Consider the following 21,101-nt stretch of genomic DNA (forward strand, 5'->3'; position numbering starts at 1 on the left):
AGTTTAGAAGTAGCCTAAAATAACAATAATTATAACAATATTTTTTGTTGCAGAGCGGTACTTTGGAGGCATTAGGTTAAAGCTAAACATTGCATAGTTCCAGAAAATTAACACTAGGTGGCGTATTAACATTACATAGCAATCTACGGAAACGGGTCACTTCCAGTTCACTTTTGAGCAAGGTTAAGGTTTGTTCATTTTGATGCGCGTATCGTTGGTACCACAAACATCATGCATAGTATGGGTTAACATTTTGTTAACAATAACTACATGGAGTAGGCTAGCCTAAGCCTAATACACACCAACCTGGCAGATTTTATTTTACTGTTCTGGGCATAAAACCCATTGCCACGTTCGTATATTAAACACAATATTAAGTAATGTAGATACTCATTCCATAACTGCACAGATGAATTAAGGGAGGGGGGTTCTCTTCAGCTAGATGGCGCAAAATCAAAAAATTGAATGGCCACCATCGCGTCGAAAGTTGTTTAAAAGCAGTGGTGGAAAAAGTACTCCATTCTTTTACTTATGTTAAAGTATCAATACTGCAATAGAGAAATACTCTGTTGCAATAAAAGTCCGGAATTCAAAATGTACTTGAATAAAAGCACAAAAGTATTGGTATCAAAATGATCTAGTACTTGAGTACATGTACTTTGTTACTTTACACCACTGTTTAAAAGCACATCAGTCCGTTTCTGTTGTAGAAATGTGATCATGTCATGTTTTCCCAAGCTGTTCTTATATTATGCAAGTTGTCCTGTTACTTGATCTATGATTGTGTAGTCATTACTCATTAGTCAAGCACATCAGTGAACTGAAATCCTGTATGTAATGTATGCACCGGTATTTGCACTATAGGCTACTCTGCAGCACCATATGTAGCCTGCCCTATAGTCTCAATTATGTTGCTTTTTGGTTCGTATACATACATGGCATACTATTTTAGAGCTAATCCGTTTACCGTTTCATTGCGTAGGACTACTAGTTAGGCTACTTACCACAGCTACTTACCCTCTATTAGTTTAAGCCTATATCCTTTTAACAGGCAGATTGAAGTGGCAATCTTCTGTACTTCGACGAACTTACATCACTAGTGCAGCAGTCCTTAAGCATTAGGCCTACGTCTGACACAAACAAGTCCTCTGACGCAGATGTTTACTTAAAACAATCAAATCAGACTCGTTTCTTATACATGTTAAACATAAACAAAAAAAAACGTGCATTTCTGATCTCTCTCTGCTCACGCTGAACTGCTATTATTGGACATAGGCGACATAGGAGCAGTGGTGGAAAGTAACTAAGTACATACTCAAGTACAATTTGTAGGTCTTTTGTTTTACTTTACTGGAGTATTTCCCATTTTCAATACTTTTACTTCTACTCTACTACATCTCAGAGGAAAATATAGTACTTTTAACTCCACTACAATTATCTGAAAAGCTTAGTTATAGATTTCGAGTATTATATTTAAAACATTCATGTTCATACATGAACCACTTGTGAGCTTGTACATCTGCTATTTTCAAAGGATTTTATACATAGAACTTGTGTGAAATGGGACATTGTGCATAATGAGTACTTTTAGTCCTTTAGTATATTTTGATGCCAATACTTTTGTATTTTTACTCAAGTGCATTTTGAATACTGGTCTACATTGTGGTATTGCTACTTTTACTTAAGTACAAAATGTGAGTACTTCTTCCACCACTACATAGGAGCACTATTGGCTGTGGTGTTAACTGCCAAATAACTGTCCATCAACAAAAGAACGACTGTTGTAAGTAACTCAACATTTTTCTTGCATCCAATCAATTTGGTAATTATAAAACTAATCTCTCCAAAAAGTAACAAAGTAATTTGCATATGTGCCTGGTTATTACATTACACAGCAGACCTGTACCGTGTCTTATTTGACTTATGATCAGTGCATGGGTTGGGTGAGTTGTTCAAGGCCACTTGGAAAATGTTCAAGCTTTGATCAAGCAATTGTTTCAAATCTCAGAATTATAAATTATTTGAGATAAATTATACCAACACTTGGTAATAAGACTATTGCATAATAGTTATTGCCACTGCACTAGTAATCTATCGCATCTGGGGACAAAGCACATGGTTAGAGCTCATCTTCTTATTTGTATTGTTTAATACAATGCTGCCAGTAAGTACTCAAATCTGGCTGCCATCAGGAAGCAGACTTCATGATGTATGCTCAACACCCACCAATGCAAATGAGCTGGTGGTAAACATATTTTCATTTGAACTGGTAAAAAAATATGCAGAATCCTGGTATAATCACATTAAGGTAGTCTGGTGGTTAGACTGTTTTGAAACTTGGAAATCAAAGGTTTGATCACTGCAGTAGCCAAAGTTCCCTGTCAAAGTGTTCTATGCAAGAAATGTATCTCTACCAGCTGTTTGATAGTACTGTAGTGCTTTCATGTACAACACATTTCTTTAACTTAGTTTAAAGACATAAGCTCCTCTGCTTTGTCAGTCCATGGCTATGTCAATGTTCAATGCCCATGTGCAATTTCCGATTGGTTGTGAAATACATTGAGATAACACTGTCCATTCTTCTCCAATTTCATAGGATTGGTAAGGGAAGAAAAGTAGGTAGTGTAGGAATTTGCACAAAATATACAATATGACATTCATCAGAATCTTTGCAAAAGTTTATGTTCTATTGTGGCAACTACAGTATTATTTACATCCATTTAAACACATGAAAATATGCGTTTTAACATATTTACAATAACAAATTTATTCTTCAGAATTTCAGACAAAAATAGTCCAATTTCTATAAACAGAGGAAACAAACACAATTCAACAAACATAAAATGCCTTTTCATAAAATAAATCCATGATTGGCATATGCAAAGTGCATACGTACATTAGTCCTCAGATTGTCCAAACAAATAAATACAGTAATTCACCTAGGGAAACTGTGCTCCCCTCCAGTAGTCTACTGTTCAGTGCTCAGTAATACGTAATATGCCATATCTAACAATGATGATGGCTACCTTCTATTCTGCTGGATTTAATCAGTCCAACTAAACACTAGCACCAACATGATGAAGACCATTCCTCCAAAATGATTTTGAGGCTGTAGGGACAAGTAAAGAATTCCACTTGAAGAGCATTTCTAAGAGGTAGCGCAAGGTCAGACTTTACCCACATGAACCGTAGGGGTGAATATTCAGCAAAAATATCCAATCTACAAGCTCAACGTGTCGTGATATGTTGTGGGCTTATAGATCGCCTATTTTCGGCGGAGAAATTTGGTGGGGGGGGGGGGACTCTAGTCAATTAAGTAAATATGGTTTAAGTGGTTACGTGAGTGTGACTGAGTAGTGTAATGTTTGTTACATAGTACTGTAGGCGTAGGTTTGACAAAGAAAGAAACAGCTTCCCTCTGGGCCTAAAAGTTAAAAAGGTCCAGCTCGCTAAGCACTTCTGTCTCAAGTTCAGCCTGCTGCTGAGTGGCCGCCCCGGAAATAAACTCTTCAAGTTCAAGTTCTTCGTTTGTTGGCATGTAGCCATCCAGAGCAGGCAGCTCCGTTAGGCCAATGTTTCGTTTTTGAGTCGCCATGTTTACCTGGGATACTGCACCACCAGTGCTCCTCCCAGGTTCCAAGTAATCACCTCCTTCCTGTGCACCGGTTAGTAGGAAGTCGGTGCTGTCTGGCGACAGGTTGCTAGCTGTTGTGGCTGGTGATAAGAGGTCTGCGAAGAATTCATCATAAGTGGAGCCTTCGTAGGTACTTGACGTGACGGTCTGTGGGGAGCTTAGGTCTGTACTGTCTGGTCTAGGAACTGCCCCTTGGTTGCCCAACATCTGGTTCAACTTCGCCAGCTTCTTCTTCTTTGCTTTTAACTTCTTTAGGAGCTTGTACCGGAGGTTGTCCGCGTCTCCGATGCTAGAAGGGGAATTTACTGAGCGGCTATTGAGTTTCTCAGGGGATATTTTAGGGACTTCCATTGCTACTGGGGGAGGTGATGCCTTAGACACCATCAGTGTGTTCAAGACAGGGGAGGAAGGGGGTTGAAGGGCAGACGTGCCATTCTTAGGAGGCGTGAAAGAGTGTGTCTGGGGGAAATGTGGGGTGTGAGGGGTACGGACAGCGGAATCAGTACCCTTCGTGCGGAACGAACCGTACATTGCAGCAGCCTTCAATGGTAGGTCCTCCATGTCCTCTCTCCTGAGTTGGCATCTAGGGGGTCCCACCGGGGCCTGTTGCTTTCTCACTGTGTTGGGCGTGGAGTGTTTGGGGACAGGTACAGGGGATCGTTTTGGCTTAGCTGCAGGTTTCGGAGATGGGGCTGGTTTATTAAAGGGAGGGTGCACAGTGGCGAGTGGGTGCCTGCTAAGCAGGTATGACCAGCGGGCATTATGGTCAAGTGGGGGAGGCAGCTCAGGATTTTTTTGTGGGGAGGACTGTGGTGATAACACAGGAGAGGCTTGGTCATTTGTTTCAACAGGTGGTGTGGCTTCTGCGAGAGCAGCTGGGGTTACTTTTTTCGACACAACCTTTTTGGCTGTACGTCTAGGCTGGATTCTGCCTTTACCTCTGCCCCGACCGCTCCTGCTCTTGGATGCAGTCGTTAATGTAGGATCAATGGATAAGTTATCATCCGGCTTGGGTTCAGTTTCCTCTGGGTCGGGCAGGAGCTCACTGGCAGAGACCGGAGGCATCGCAGAGTAGGAGGTGTCTGGCGATGGGGAAACTTCTTCATCCTTATTCCCAGCAGCACGACTGGCATCGGGTAGCAGGTCATCATCCAGAGGTTTCCCATTCACGTCTACTTTGACCTCCGACAGCGTGAGCGTGATAATGTCGTTGTGGGTGAGGCCTTCGAAAGCGTCGAGCAGAGTCGTGGAACCTATAGTTGCATCTGCTGCAACTGTAGTGTCCATAGCGTCGTCAGCAGGTATCGTTAGAGCGTTGACGATTTCAGTGTCATTGTGTGATGCAAAGATGGACTGGTCTGGTGACTGGGTCAGTTCTTCATCTGCCCCCAAGTCGTCGTCACTCAGACTGAGGCCGATCTCCTTTCTCGACAGAGGGGGTTCCGCAGTGGTTGATGGAGAGCAAATGGGGAGAGTATCTGTGTCGGTTTCACTCTCCCAGAAGAGTATGTGGATGTCCTGAGGGGGGACAGGCAGCATTGCATGGGCAGCACAGTGCGGATGCTTCAAGTCATCAAATTCAAGCCATGATCCTGTGTAGAGCAGATATACAACATTAAATTGTTACACAAATTGCACAGTAAGTGAAACATTTTCAACATGCACCAGATCCAGAGGGAGATCAACAGATCAGAAGACACAAATAATTACACCCTGGTTGTCAAGGCTAAAGTTGCGGTTTGTGTTCAGAACATAGATTAACAATGAACTAGATCTAATGCACCAGAAGTTGTACAAAGTGTTACAGTGCATACATTGTCTGTGTAAAACCAGGAAATGTCAACTTGTGACAGTAATGGCATTGTGGTTGATAATATATGCATCATGTTTTTTCATGTTTATCAAGATGACTATATATCAATTTAGAGACAAGCCTAACATTAATGTCAACGTCTGTGTAAATACCTACACAGTAAGCTGCTTCACAAGAACAATATAGTCTCCCAATTTGTCTGCACCCTTCATTGGCTTCCGCTTGCTGAAAGTTCAAGCTTTAACAGATTTTTAAAGCCTAATTTAAGTTAATTGTGATTACATTTTTTTTTAAACACAACCAGCACTTTCCTTCCCCACAGTCAAAGATGATTCTAATGGTGTCTTATTCTCAGCCTTACAAAAAAAAAGACAACAAAAAACTAGAGGGTAGTGGGATAAAAACAATTTAAAAAGTATAAAAGAAAAAAAGATTGTTTTATACCAACCATCAGATTGACGGATCCAGGTGACAAAATGCTTGAGCTCCTGATCATACTGTATGACAGTGGTGACTGCATAACGTTTCTCCTGGTAGTTGAAGGAGTAGATTCCAACGTTGTTGTCAGGCAGCCCCTCCACAAAGTGCAGTGCAAATACTGGAGGCACACTGGAGAGAGACCACACACACACAGGCACACAAGTATGATTCATCTATTTGTAGAGATGTGCGATACATTTATAAATTGCCGTTCTGAAAAATCCCTGGCCTGCAAACTAACTTGCATGTAAAGAGAAATAGGCATGGTCGGTATCAAGGCATTATGGTATACCAGGGTATTTATATACATCCCGAAGGTATGATTTTCAATACTGTCAAAAATACAGACGGTCCTGTTTCTATTAAACTGATACGGAGATGCTGTATTGAGGTGACGCATGTAATTATGAACTTAGCAAACAGAAGAAAATTTGGAGGTAGAAAATAGATCATTGGCTGCTCATTTCTACTCTAGATGTATGCCTCGCTAATCAATTTAATATGACTTGATGCCACCATTGCCACGCACATCATCCCCACCCAACCTACTGATGTGTTGGCCGCCATGGCAACAACAAGCGTCATTGGGACCTCCAGTAAGGTATGCTGAATCTATGGAAGAATGGAGCTCATTTCCTATCTATTCATTATTCTATTCCATTATTCAAAAGTATTTAGCAAGCCCATCAAGACTTGTCTAAATAGGCTAACTAAATAATAGACACAGCATTGCAGGCCAGACAATTTCATACATGCTGCAATTACTTCTATCTCCACCAGCTCAGCATTTACGCTTTATTTCACACAAATACTGTCATACACCATATACCCCGGTGAAATGTCAGGAAGCACAAGCCTAACGGTGATGTTCACAAACGAGCTGTGAGAACAGCGCAAGGGCTTCAGGCACCAGCCCTGTTGATGCTCAGCTGGCATACTGTATGTCTTCTGCTTTTGATGCTCAATTTACCAAATATTTAACAGTATAAAAGTTATTGCCAAGAGAAATTGTTGCAACAGAGAACTAATCTACCAAACACGAATGTCTTTACTTTTAGTGCCATGTCATATTATATGTAGGTTCCTAGGGCGTTGTGGGCATCACTTCCTGTTGATTTGATATGCTGATACCTGATCAAATTGACAGGAAGTGATGCCCACAACGCCCTAGGAAAATAAAATGTTGTGATTGGCTCTATGCAAATAAGTTCCCAATCCACATAGATAGATAACCAATGGCATGCCTGAGAACAATAGTATTGTCCTTCCTTTTGGGTACCTTACTTTGTGTACCATAGGCTTTTAACCCTAAAGCATTAAGCCAAATATGTCTTAAATTTGTCCTACAGAGACAACGAAACCATCTGTCCTAAAGAAGTAATCTTAATTTGAAGTTGTTAAGGTCCTTCCTTACACATCAGGAGCGTTCATTTCGTGCGATTAATTAGCATCAATTTAAACTGCTGTTTGCATTATGAGTACATCCACACAGAATGCAAAAATAACAAGGCAAATTATTTTTCAAAACGAGGTTGATTATTCTATGAATAAAATCATCAACTTGTATGAATGAGGCATCAACAAATGAATAGTATGTGAAATATTCTGTATGCATTTTCACACCGGGGTTTACACTTGGTCCCCTTCTTTTTCCCCCATTCTACACCAAACCGTCGCAGAAAATAGCCAATCTACATGCACACAACGCATTGCAATGAGACAGGTTGTGAGCTTGTAGTTGGGATCATTTCGGTGAACGTTCACCTATTGTGGCTGAATAGTCGCCCATTATGACATGGCCAGAACAGAGATGCTGTGGTTAAAGGCCAGTGTAAAATAACAGCTTCATCTTTGTATGCCTCCCCCACCTCCACACACATAAAGGAAATATTGTGCAACTCACCCCTCCAGCATCATAACCCTCTTTTGACTACTTTTTGAGCACGTGTTGCATGGGGCCAGATGAGCAGCGTTCAGTGGGTGCCAATCAGGGACAACATTTGTGAAGGTTGGAAGAGACATTGTAACCCTGAAAGGAGAGCAGGAAATATATGAAAGTTGGAAGAGGCATTGTAAACCTGAAAGGAGAGCAGGAAATATATTGTTGCTGTCGGGCAGAAACCTCTCATCTCCATATTTTAACTTTGCGGAAAATGAAAAAAAAAGAAATACAATAAAAAATTAAATAAAAAAGTAATCGAAAAAAACGTATTAGGAGGGCAGGAGGAGTCACCAGAACCAAGGACGGGTGTTTATGATGAATCCAATATGTTAAAAATGGAGTTTGAAGTTATAATGGGTTTGTATAGGAAGGGGGCGTGATACAATGGATATCAAATATCTAAATACTGAATCAAGCAACTTAAAAACTGTCTGGGGGGCTCACAAAAGCCTGAGTAGACAATAAAATAAACCAATTTTTGTGAAATATCCCTTTAATTATAACAAGAGGATTAACTATGATCTTGTTTTCTTGTGGCATATTAAAGTAAAGTAAAAACGGCAACAAGCTGGTTCTAGCTGTCCTGGCAACTGATTAACGAGTAAAAATTGTTCCAGGTGACCTGGAACAACACAACAGAGCTGACAGGCACTTACTATGTCGATAATATATATTACATTTGAAAAGAGTGCTGTAAAACTCCTCAACAATTTGTCTCAACCGTCTGCCAGACACAGTCAGCGCTTGTAAAGGCAACAACACTTGGAGGAAGTGTTTCTTTTTTTTCCTCTCCAAAACAAGTGGGTGGTGGGTTGCAGACTACTCTACGATCCATGTACACAATCTGGCCTCAGCTAAGAGGACCAAAACAAACCATTTCCGAGTTCCTAATAGTATGGGATAGCGGAGCAACTAATTGAACACCATATGTTCTTTATTTGAGATTTGTGTGATTAATGGAGTGAGCTTGTGCTGTGCGCTTTTGTGTCAAGAGGTATTTAGTGTATTGTTATTCTGACAGTATATTTCAAAATTAAAAGAGTCACTCAAGTAAGTAAGAGATTACAAATATGACCAGATCTTATATCTATAAATTCCACAAATATCTGGATGTCTATAAGTTTGTCCTTTGGATATCTCACAAACTGCTCATCCGATCGACTTCACACTTGATCTATTGGATGAGCTATTCTCCAGAGCTGATAATAGAATTCAATGTTGTATAAATGTGGACATCAAGCAGGCGTGTGCATGAAAATGTGGGTTTTGTGTGCAGCAGGCCTTGCATGCAACTTCGCAAAACAACTATGACCCACTGCACAATTAGTTTGTTTCTGGTTGTTACGGTTCTTTAACATTAGCCACTTAAAGGCCTATAAACTTTGTCATAGGATGAATAGTCAATCTACAAAATCACATGCCTATAATGACATTCCCAGAATAGTGACACCAGGTTGAAAGTGACAGCGAAGCTTGTGAAACCTCTAAACAAAATGGAGCATGCAAATTAGAGGAGTGGTTCAACTTTGGTGTTACTTACTTTTGCGATGTGGACATTTTACAATCACTGCATTCAAACTCCCAGCGAAAGGCCACCTGGAAAAGAGGCTCTGCCCAAGAGTCGGCTGTGAGAAGGAGGGGAAGGGCAAACAGTGGCATTTCCAGGTCACCTGAAAAATACATTGTTATGGAGTTAAGAGGCATGATTGGATAAAGCAATAACATTCAATGCTCAGTATAACCTTTACGACTTAGTATATGGTTTAAGTCGTAAACCCTATATACTTTGTTGTCGAAGTACATTTGTCCATACTTGGTACTTCCCTTTTTTCTCTACACACAAAATCTCTTAAACTACAAGCTCATGGCATTTACATTCACCGATTTTCAATGACTGTTCGTTCGTTGTTCACCTATTATGAATGAGCCCAGAATAGGGACGCTATGGTTCATGCAATTAGACATCTCAATCACATCTCTGATGAACACATCTTGAATATGGTTTAAGCCAGTGTTTCCTAACCTTTTCTCTGCCAGGGCACACCTTTCATAGCCAAAAGATCCCAGGGCACACCTAGATATACGGTGTATATATATATGTATATATTTTTAACACCGTGAGTGAGTGAGTGAGTGAGTGAGTGTGTGTGTGTGTGAGAGTGAGAGAGAGTGAGTGTGTGAGAGAGAGTGAGTGTGTGAGAGAGACAGACAGAGACAGAGAGAGGGAGATATAAATAAAAACTTCTTTGGTACTTAACCCAATATACTTCTATACCCATTTATTTTTAGAAACGTACAACTTAACCTCAACAGTTACTTTTCTTTGAAAATACGAATTAAACTACACAGAAACTGTATATTTAAACATATTTTAACCAGGTCATTTGTAAGAGTTAGGATTGTCTTATTCAAGAATAAGGCCGTTTTACTGAAGATATTACATATTAGATGCGTGTCGCAAATATGTGTTGATTTGAGATACTCAGTGTATCTTTTTTATAATGATACTGTCCAAATGGAGGAGTATTTACCTGCCGCTTCCCCCGTCTCTCCATTCTTACTGCTTTTTTCTATCTATTTCTTGGCTGTCTTCTCAGAATATCTGCATCTACATCACTTGACTCCAGTTCTGCTTCTGAATCCAATTATCTTTCCCTCTTATTTCTGTAAATCTTCAATCAGCTGCCCTTCATGAACCTTCTCCATCTCTCTCACAAGTCTCCTTCCTTCCTTCTCTCATCTCTTCCTCCGCTCTCTGTAATTAGTTTATTATATTTCAGAGCTTCTAATATTTTTTAAGGCCTTAATGGGGGTCAAACTGAAATAATATTTTTCAAGGCTTCTTAACCCCGGTTTGCAGTTTAATTGAATTAGCTTACCCAGTTGACAATGTAGCTTGGGCTGCAGCAGTTTGAACATGGACATCCTGAGACTTTGCAAGTCTGAGTTAGCCTTTTGAAGTACCCTATTTGGCACCCTCACAACATCTAAAACACAGAAATTGGTTAATATGAGAATCTCACAACGTTTCACACATGACCTAGCCTAAAATATATATAGTTGTTTTTCATAAAATGTTTGCACAATATGTATACATAGTACAATGGTGAAGTAAAACAATTAATAAATACTTCTGCACACAGGCTTAGAAGCAGGCGTCGTAAACAAACTCTAAGGGAACAGAGAAGAGGATCCAGCACAGACAACATTCTGATCTGCCAGGAACCTTCCTCAGAAATCGAAATGACTGGAAAAGTGTGTAGCCTTATTAAATTGTAATGATCGTAAACTTGACAGTGTGCAGGATCTTCTTCTCCGTTACAAAACTTAAATTAAAGTTTTTCTCCGATATACAAATGGTCTTAGAATCTACAAAACATTAACATTAATTTGGGGCAGAGGTTCTGCTCTGGCCTCCAGGGGGTGTGTGTGTGCACAGTTTCACGCCGATCGGTTCAACAATTAGCTGCTTGCACACAAGCATACACACACACAAAAAAAACTGTCACGGCCACGCCTTCGGCCTGGCGGAGACAATTACCTAAATGTAATCAAACATACAGTATATTCTCCTAGCAAGTATCAAACCAAGAACGCTTTTAGGGCTTTTCCATGGCACCATAGAATGGTTCTGAGAATAGTTTGCCCAATATCCATCTCAGTTGCACAGTTAGGAACAATTTGCGTTGCATGATTTTAAGCATTGAAAAAAACAATAAAAAGTGTTATAGATAAGATGGACAGCAGAGCAGGACTTTCATGAATGTTTTACCACACTGTGAGGTTATGATAATCTCCACAAACACCTTTTAATAGACTGACAACATTTTAATGATTTTAACATGCCCATTACTGGATTTTCTGCACGGTTTCCAAACCATGTTCAATCATGGCCAAAGCGTGCCTGTGGGAGGATACCTACATCATGTAGGTTTTCATTGATTGGTTTTAGGTCTTGCAGTAGGAAAGCAGCATCTGTGAGTCAACACAAAAGGCTGCTCCAAACGCATGTCTGAATATTTACCTAACCCTGTCACAGACAGTTGAGGAGAGACGACAATAGAATTATAAATCCAAAACTCTACAGTTGGCACCTATAGACACTCGGTTGCATTTTGTCATTCAATCACACAGCTGAATATAAGCTATTCAGGTAAAAGGCTCACGTTCTCACCAGACAAATGGTTTTGTGTTAAATACAGACGGCGGATCAGTCCTCAGCAAGGAATCTCAATTCCAAAGTTAAACTACATTAGGGAGCTGGTCAGGGCATATTTAAATTTTAAATCGTTAATGCTAGATCAAGCCAGAGTTAGGCCAATTCCTGACCCCACTGTGCTCCGTCTTTTGACACTTGTTTACCGTTTAGCAGTGGCTAAAATGTTGGACATGGACTTCATTCTCTATCTTTCTACCAAACTCTAATCAAGTGTTTCAATGTATAGTGCCAAATGACACAATGACACTCGTGCCAAACTAGGGCTATCACGATTATGACATTTTACTCGACGATTGTCATACAAATGCTTTTGGCATTGAACCTCGGAACATATGAATTAGAATTACATATATTAAATTTACATATTTAATAACTTCATATTAAAAAACTTGTAAATAAAAAAATAAAAAATAGTGTAAATAGCTGATCTACAAGCTCACAGTGCACGTTGGTAGCTTGTAGATCTGCAATATCGGCTACTTAAAGAAAACGTTTTTCAACATGAAAATTACGCAAATTAATTGTGATCATCTCAAATAATGCGCACCATCTTGAAATGACAGACGTGTAGAGCTGCCAAATAAATAAGCATGCTAGATTTGAAAATAACATAACACGCCTGACCATGTCGGCGTCGCTTGACACAAATGAAGAAAAAAAAAAACTTGAAAGTGTTAGAGGAATGGACACTTCAGACTGGACACTTTTTGCCAAGGTATGAACTGAGACAAATCTCGCTCTCCATTTCTTGGGGATTTTCACACGCAGGTCTCTTTTCCCGGGGCTACTTTTGCCATTCCAAAAGCCCAAGTTTAACCCATTAAGACCTGCTATATCAGTGGTTCTCAAACTTTTTCATGTCAAGGACCCCCAAAAAGATGATATGTATTTGGCCACAGAACTCCCCCCCCCCCCCCTCAAAATATTTTGTTCCAGGTAACCCCAGAAGCAAAGATTTGAGTTACAAATGTTCGCTTTAAAAACATATATATAAATTCAAAGATCTGCACCCATTTTCACGATTTTTCCAAAAATAGCAGATCTACAAGCGCCGCGCTATGAACTTGTAGATCTGCTATTTTTGAACATCCAAAGAAATCAAAAAATGACACAGATGAGTTCCCTTCCCGGTCTTAATGGGTTAAAAAAAGAAGTCAGCATGATGATCTACCTCCAGTCCACTCCTTTCAGATATAAAAAGGAATAAATAATATCCTACAGGATGGCGCTCGGGTGGTGCAGTGGTAGAGTCCACTCCACCACGGAGGCTGTGGGTTCGAATCCACCGTGGTGCATCTGGCTTTGTCGGGCATCTACTGTATGCAAACGCAATTGCCCCGTCTTTGTGGGGAGGGAAGCCGGGCGGGGAGGGGTGATATTTGTCACTGTACGTACTCCTACGGGCTGGGGCGGCACCCGTCAGCGGGGAGTGTTGAGCAGGAGGAGTAGGACGACGAAAGATTCACGTTCTCCCGGTGGGGGCTCCTCACTGGCAGGTGAGTCAGTAGGATATGACAGCAGTGACAACACAGAAATTTGTGTGGGGAGGAATTAATTGGGATAACTACTAAATTGGGGAGAAAACGGGCAAAGAAATAATTGGCTACTCTAAATTATACATATATACATGTTTTTTTAAATAACATCCTACAGCATATGCTATTCATTTTCAGATTGATGTACAACTGACTTAAAGCTGCACTCTGTAACTTTCATGTCCTATCAGGGTCCCCCGTGCGAGTGCTGAACTTTTGAGCACTGAGCCAATAGAGCATGTCTACTTGCTGAGGGGAGATGTTGAATTGTGACCTTCAGGCAGTACCACTATTCAACCAGTAGTTGTCCTCCCAGACCGCAGGATCAAACGTTCTCAATAGAAGAGTAGTGAGACCAAATACAACCACTGCATATAGGGCTGTCACGACCATGCAAGCTTACTTGACTATTAATTGCGATTAAAGATTACATTTTAAAAACATTGTAACACATAAATACACACATTTCTGTTTCTTGTTTTAGGCTTTGTAAAGAAAACAAATCAAATCTAAATGAATAATGTACAATGTCCAAAACAAGTAAATCAAGAATAAAATTATTAAATATGGCCTGATCTACAAGCTTACAACGCGCGTGGTAAGCTTGTAGATCAGCTATTTCTGCTATTTTTACATGTATAAAATTATTAAATATGTCAATAATTTCTTTGTATATTTCAGTTATTTGTCATATCTGCACTGTGCAATTTTTGATCACGAAGCTTAAAAGGCTTCACATGTTCACAATTAAATTGTTAATCGCAATTATTTGAGTGACAATTAACAGTCAACTTAAATGTGTAATCGTGACAGCCCTATCACCAAGAGGCCTAAGCATTCAGCAGCCAACATCATGTCTAAATGGAATCAGTGTTGAGCTATTATTAGCCATAACTACAAAGTCCAAACTGCTGCTAGGTATGGTGAGCCATGAGAGCAAGAAAACTAGGCATTGGCTATGAGGAGAGGAGACTGTGTATTTTATTTATGAGGTGAACCACATTTTCAGTTAACAATTTGAGGACATTATTCCTAGATAGTGGATTACACAAACCCTATGATTAAAAAATGGGGGGGGGGGGGGTAGAGACATATGTACATGTGCAGAGACATACATTTTAAGATAGAAAGAAAGCTTGACCTGACTTGACCTGACCTGACAATGATCAAAACATTGTCAGTCTATTAAAAAGGCGTTTGTGAAGATTATCATAAACCTCACAGTGTGCTCTGCTGTCCATCTAAAACACTTTGGAATTGGACCAAATGTAGAGAGAAGTTTGTGCAGGAAAATATATTCCTGCATTGATTTGTATCTATTTTGTAAAGGCTGGAGGCTCACTGAAACGAGCCTGAAGCTAAAGTACAACAAAAACCCCTGAGAGTTCAATTAACATTATCAGGGGATCTTTAGTCTTCACAATATTATAGTAATTCATCATTTTTTTTACTCTACATTTTCTACAGACAAGAGATTTGCATTGGAACAACATTACAAACAAGGTCTGTGGTTATTACAGATTACTCAACGTCCCCACATACGGTAGAATTGGTCCACTACAATCACGGATCAATACATAATTCCTTCTAGCACAAATTGCAACCTCTTCTGAAATGGATAGCCAGTACTGTGATTAGTTGCTGTGCATTTCAGTTATCCAGTGGGGGCTCCTCACAGGGAACTGAGCCAGTAGGGGCAGCAGTGACAAGACTACACAGAAGAATGTGTGGACAGGACAAATTTGAGAATTGGCATAACGACTAAATTGGGAGAAAACAGGGGGCCGGGGGGGGGGTTACATTATTTCCAAGACAAAATATTGTCTTGAAAATATTGTACTTTGACTACACTACATTTCTAGGAATGGAGAAAGCACATTGTGAATCGACCACTTAAGCCCCATTTCAAATACAGTGAAAATAGCTGATCTACAAGCTCACAACGCGTTGCATCGTGAGGAGTTGTGAGCTTGTAGATTGCCATTTTTGTAATTAATAATATTTGTTGAACATTTCGGGAAAGTCTTTGATTTTTTGGGGGGGGGAAATGTCTACATTTCAATACAGCAATGCATTGAAAACAAAATGGACTTTGTATAATCTGTACTTTTGAATACGTTTTTAAAAGCAAGTAATCCTGTACTTTAACTCAAGTATACATTTGACTGAGCAACTTCCACTTGTAGAGGAGTAATCTTTGAGTATCTATACTTTGCTCTAGTACTGGGGGTGAGTACTTAAATTGTCCACCATAACCATAGGTTACAACACAAACACAAAACTCACCTGCACAAGTCTGCTGTTGGGCTTGGATCATTGCACAAGCCTGATCATATGTCTCCATCAGCTGCCAGATAGGCGACTGCTGAGGGTCTTCTTTAGGCTTGGACTTCCTCAGTGTCTTACTGTTTACCAGAGCAACCAGCAGCGTGTCCAGCCAACACAGGTTGTCCGCATTCTTCCAAAAAAGCTGGGGTGGGACAGGTACCAGCGGAAATACAGTGCGTGTGTGTTTCTGTGGGCGAACCCTGCTCTTGCCTTGGGACAAATCGTCTGGGTAAGCCTTCACGTTCACGTCCCCCTTCAGTGCAGACATGTCATCACTCTCCATAGAATTTACGTCCTGCTCAGTCTTAACAGGCTGCTTCTCGTACTGTGGTGATGAACCCATCATCGTTCCCACCTCTGTCGACAAACCACGCAGGCTGGGGTCCAGATCGCCGGGCACGCATGCTGCCCTAGGTGGGCTCATTATGTCACTCATTTCTCCATCCTCCGGCCCTGGGGCATCCAGTGGCTTTAAGGGAGACGTAAGGGGCATGCCCTTCTCTGTGGTTAAGGAGTTGCCCGAGTGCTGAGGCTGATCTATCGCTAGCATATCCACCAGCACAGCAGAACTAGAATCCAAGTGTGTCGGCACTTGGATATCACTTCTCTCACCTTCCTTGGTGAGACCCAAGGTCTTCAGTGGGGTAAGATCGCCATCATCTTCTTCAACCTCTGTCTTGGACGCAGGGTGCTGGCCATTACGAAGTGCAAGCTCTGAGCATTCAGCTTTGCTGACATGTGGGTCAGCAATGCTTTGTGGCACAGGATCGTCATCTGTGCTCGATCGCAGACGTTTCAGCTCATTCGTTTCCGGTGCTTTGGTTTGTTTTCTTTTGAGTACAGACTGGGGTTCTGCAGGTACCAGGCTGGCCAAGATATCCTCTAAAGGCCGGCTGACGAGAGGGAAGAGGCACTGCAATACCCATGAAAGGAAAAACTGAAGTTACAAAGGATACACGTGAATGAAAACTAGTATTTCAAGATACGTGTGTGTGTGTGTGTGTGTGTGTGTGTGTGTGTGTGTGTGTGTGTGTGTGTGTGTGTGTGTGTGTGTGTGTGTGTGTGTGTGTGTGTGTGTGTGTCAGTCATCACAACAACTCACCTGTGCATTTGTACAGAGGGTGATAGTGTCTTGTAAGTTGATGTGGTATGAGCGCAAAGGATAGTTCAAGCCTTTGGCAGCACACCAAGGACACTGCTCTAATGAAGCAGCCCTTTCCTGAACCTTTATAAACAAAACGAAAATACGTATATAAGGTTATTATTCAAAGTATGTTTTATAGAGGATTTGGCCTGAACACTTCTGAAGTAACACATTTGAGAGTCACAAGGACCTAGGGGTCTGTCTGGCATTCATGGACATTGCATTTTATTACTACAAACTTTGTTCATTAGTTTAAAGATATTATCGTATTCTACAAACAGAGTTCCCACGGTCATGAAATTCCTGGAAATATTTAGAAATTAGAAGAACTGTTTTCCAGGTCTGGAAAAGGTTTGGAATTAATCAAATGCTTTGGAAAATGTTTGGATATACATTGTTTTTGGCTATTGATTTTGTTCATAAAAAGCATGTCCCAAAACACGTTCAACATTATGTGAAATACCTGTGGCCTAATGTGTACAGGACGTCATGTGACAAAAGGAATAGATCTACAAGCTAACAATATGTTGCATCGTGATTCGTTGTTAACTTGTAAATCTGTTCTTTTTGTCACGTGACACGAGTCACTCTTGTGCCATTGATAGCATACAGGTGTAAGAGCCTCATTATTGCACTGTATGATATTGCTATATAGGCCTGGAAATGGGGTAAAATACTTTGGAAAATGTATGTAAAGTTTTGAAAATGAATTGTTACAAATGTGTGGGAACCCTGTACAAAATTAAGACATTTTACTACATAATCGAATTTCTTCATTAGTCCCATTGGTGTGACTTTTAACTGCAGGTAATGCAAAGATAGAGGCACAGTAACATTTTGAGTATAAATGATAAAACCTTTGCAGAGGGCCTCATACAACTCCTAGAGCCACCCCAAAAGGAGGGAACGGTGCTTCCATCCTCTTCTTTTTCTGTTACAATTGCCATTTCTCCACACATTAAAAAAGTGTTCAAAGGTATTCAGACATTTAAGTGAACAAACTATGTAAGATATCATCAATTAAAAGATTGTATGGCTTTTTTTTCTTTTAGATTCCTTTTTGGGGCTTTTATGCCTTTATCTATAGGACAGTAGACTGACAGGAAATGGGGAGAGAGATGGGGGAGTGACACGCAGCAAAGGTCGTCGGGATCGGGACTCGAACCCGCGACACGCTGTCAGGCTGGCATTGCAGCCTAGCGTGCCTGGACCACCACGCTGCGGCCCAGGCCTATATGGCTTTTTACAGACAGCAAATTATGCGATAATCTCACATAGAGAAAAGGCATAAAGCAGCGGCAAAAACCTGGTTAAAATGCTGCCAATATCAATCTCTTATGGAGACACAGGCAGCTATAGGCAGTGGTACACATTTTGCAGAGGCGTTTCAGCCAAACTGATCACCATGCAGTGGCATACCAGAGAATCAGTGAATATCAATTATTATGCATATTATGCACAACATTAACTGTCCATGTGACAGCTTTAGTACACTTTTTTCTTCCAGTTAAGTATCAACACATGCTGCTCAGTGCATGTTCAGCATCACAGTAAGGTCCAACCTACAATTAAACCTTTCGCCTTTTGAAACCAAAGATTTCCGTTGTTGTTCAATTTGGGTACATACTGTTAATTTAACAGTAGTTTTTTTCCCCCAAACCTAAACAAGCTTTGCACAGAGGACAGCAAGGAGAGGAGCAATGAGTTCAACTGACTTTTCCCAAATACCCTGCCAGGGGTTGGGCCAAACCAGCCCCCAAACCAGTGTCTTCATCAGTCATTGGCAAAACGCAGCTTATCTTCTGGTCTGAGACAGTCCGATGCCATTCACTAAACATTACCATGTCACTGCAACCTGTCTCATCTCATCTCCAAAACAGCTGAGAAGAGAATAAAACACCAGGAATGTGTTACTCACTGCATTAAAATATATACACAACAGAAAAATAGTAGACCTACCTACAAATAATGAGTTTATTCATTGACCGGAGTAATCAGTCCCTCTGTCCTTTTCCCCCTCAACACTAAATCTCTCCCGCCGGAAATTGGCAATCTACAAGCTCACAATGTGTCATGTTGCGATGCGGACCAGCTTGTAGATCTGCTATTTTGGCCAAAAGTTTCCCCCAGAACAAGGACACTTGGCTTCATGTGGTTAAAGGAAGACAAATAGCAAAAATAGCTGACCTACAAGCTCACAATGTGATGGGGGTGCTTTTTTATACAGTGTGTGTGGGGGTGCTTTTTTATACAGTGTGTGTGTGTGTGTGTGTGTGTGTGTGTGTGTGTGTGTGTGTGTGTGTGTGTGTGTGTGTGTGTGTGTGTGTGTGTATATTTCTTTATTTTTGCCCATAATGACATACCCCAAATAGGGATGCCAGGTTTAAAGTGGTTAATATAGAACCTTAGTACTGACTGAGTGTAATATGCACAAATCCACATTCCCTGCCCCGTCCTGTCCTATAAGCCAGTGGTTCTCAAAGTGGGGTCCAGGGACCCGCAGGGGTCCTTGGGGAGGGGGTTCCAGGGGGTTCCCAGCTAAATTTGTTAATACAGCATCACAATTATTTTAACCACTTTATCCATGTTTTATACATTGGCTATTAAAAAATAGCATATACTTCATGTGCCACTCTGCAAACTTGTACATATACTATTTTTGATTTTTTTTTTAAATCTTCTCTTCTACAAAACTATTTTAGATGGGAGTCTGAGGCCAAATACATTTTGGGGGTCCTTGACATGAAAAGGTTTGATAACTACTGCTATAAACTAATAGACAAACTTGAAGCAGCAATGCTTCCTAGTTCCACTGCTGGGTGACATGGACAAAATCAAAAATCAAAATTTTTTTGAGAATATCTCGCTATCAATATTGTGAATATATTTTTTAAATAGCAAAAATAGCCAATATCGGTATCAAAATGTACTTAAAGTACCAAAAGTATAAAGTACTCATTGTGCAGAATGTCCCATTTCACAAGTTTTCAAATGTATAAAAAAAAATAGCTGATTTTGAAAATAGCAGATCTACAAGCTCACAATGCATCCCATGCATTGTGAGCTTATAGATCGGCTATTTTCAAATGGCCGAAATGTTGGGCTGAAGTGGTTAATGTATGTTTTGTAATGATAATCAAAAAAGTAAGTAGTAACTGTAGCAGTAAGTTTTCAAATAATTGTAGTGGCGTAAAAGTACAATATTTGCCTCTGAGATGTAGTGGAGTAGAAGTAGAAGTACTGAAAATGTGAAATACTCCAGTAAAGTAAAAAGAAATACCTCAAAATTGTACTGAAGTACAGTACTTGAGTAAATGTACTTAGTTACTTGACACCACCACTGATTGCAAGATGCAACACATTTTAACAAGGAACTTTTAAAAGTGAACTTTCAAGCTAATGTTGTTAACATGATTATGCCAAGTTCAACCATCAACTAGTTCAGCAGTCGTTAGCAGGTTTGGTTAAGTTAGCTACTAGCTAGCTTGGCCACTGACAACCTGACATTTAAGCGTTCACCCAAGCACGTGCCCTTAAGACCCCAGCGTGTTCACTAAACAATGAAAAGGAATACATACCAACATCATATTAATGTCAACGATGTCGTTTATAGAGGTGGATAGGTTCAATAATCCTCAGTTTATTCTCCAGACGAGCTGACAGACCAGCGTGTTTCCATGTGCGCCTTTTTACTCTGTCGTTATTGAAACGCTCGGTTTCCGGTTAACCGGCACGTGTGCGTCAGTCATTTCCTGCCCCCCTTTGTTGCCAAACATGTGTTCCGTTAAGGGTTGCCATGTCCGCTTATTATAAGCGAGTTTGCCCTTATTTTTCTGCAACGTTGCTTGTAAATTATAGGTAGTTGAGGGTTGCAGTTTTTGGGGCTTGTTTCTAGTTGTTACTTATTTGGGCTTGTTTCCTAATGTTGTTTAAACCAGTGATTCTCAAACATTTTCATGTCAAGGACCCCCAGATTAATATGTATTTTGCAAGATTTTTTGGATTT

General features: G+C 40.4%; 1 protein-coding gene across 4 annotated transcripts; it reads right to left on the reverse strand.

Moving 5' to 3' along the window:
• Positions 1 to 2,668: 2,668 nt before the first annotated feature.
• On the reverse strand, positions 2,669 to 20,795 carry uspl1 (ubiquitin specific peptidase like 1). Of its 4 annotated transcripts, XM_080435175.1 has the most exons (10): positions 20,674 to 20,795; positions 18,811 to 18,975; positions 17,054 to 17,176; positions 15,910 to 16,864; positions 10,749 to 10,856; positions 9,893 to 9,943; positions 9,410 to 9,539; positions 7,831 to 7,956; positions 5,896 to 6,056; positions 2,669 to 5,226 (listed from the first exon to the last, which is right to left on the reverse strand). In XM_080435175.1, exons 2-10 carry the CDS (start codon positions 18,937 to 18,939, stop codon positions 3,425 to 3,427), a joined length of 3,585 nt encoding a protein of 1,194 aa, XP_080291301.1. In that variant the 5' UTR covers positions 18,940 to 18,975; positions 20,674 to 20,795; the 3' UTR covers positions 2,669 to 3,424. The 4 variants fall into 4 exon arrangements, with proteins under 4 accessions (XP_080291301.1, XP_080291304.1, XP_080291302.1 ...); XM_080435178.1 differs by lacking the exon at positions 9,893 to 9,943; XM_080435176.1 differs by lacking the exon at positions 20,674 to 20,795 and having other exon boundaries at positions 18,811 to 19,104.
• Positions 20,796 to 21,101: the final 306 nt, after the last annotated feature.

The sequence above is a fragment of the Gymnoscopelus braueri genome (assembly GCF_963280865.1).
Source record: "Gymnoscopelus braueri genome assembly, chromosome: 8".
Classification (NCBI taxonomy): domain Eukaryota; kingdom Metazoa; phylum Chordata; class Actinopteri; order Myctophiformes; family Myctophidae; genus Gymnoscopelus; species Gymnoscopelus braueri.

Excerpts from the sequence above, each read along its gene's own strand:
- uspl1 (XM_080435175.1), bottom strand. The coding sequence starts at position 18,939 with ATGGTAATGTTTAGTGAATGGCATCGGACTGTCTCAGACCAGAAGATA. Across the intron at positions 16,865-17,053 it reads CCCTCTGTACAAATGCACAG|TGCCTCTTCCCTCTCGTCAG; the intron begins GTGAGTTGTTGT and ends TGGGTATTGCAG. Across the intron at positions 10,857-15,909 it reads CCAACAGCAGACTTGTGCAG|ATGTTGTGAGGGTGCCAAAT; the intron begins GTGAGTTTTGTG and ends TCTGTGTTTTAG.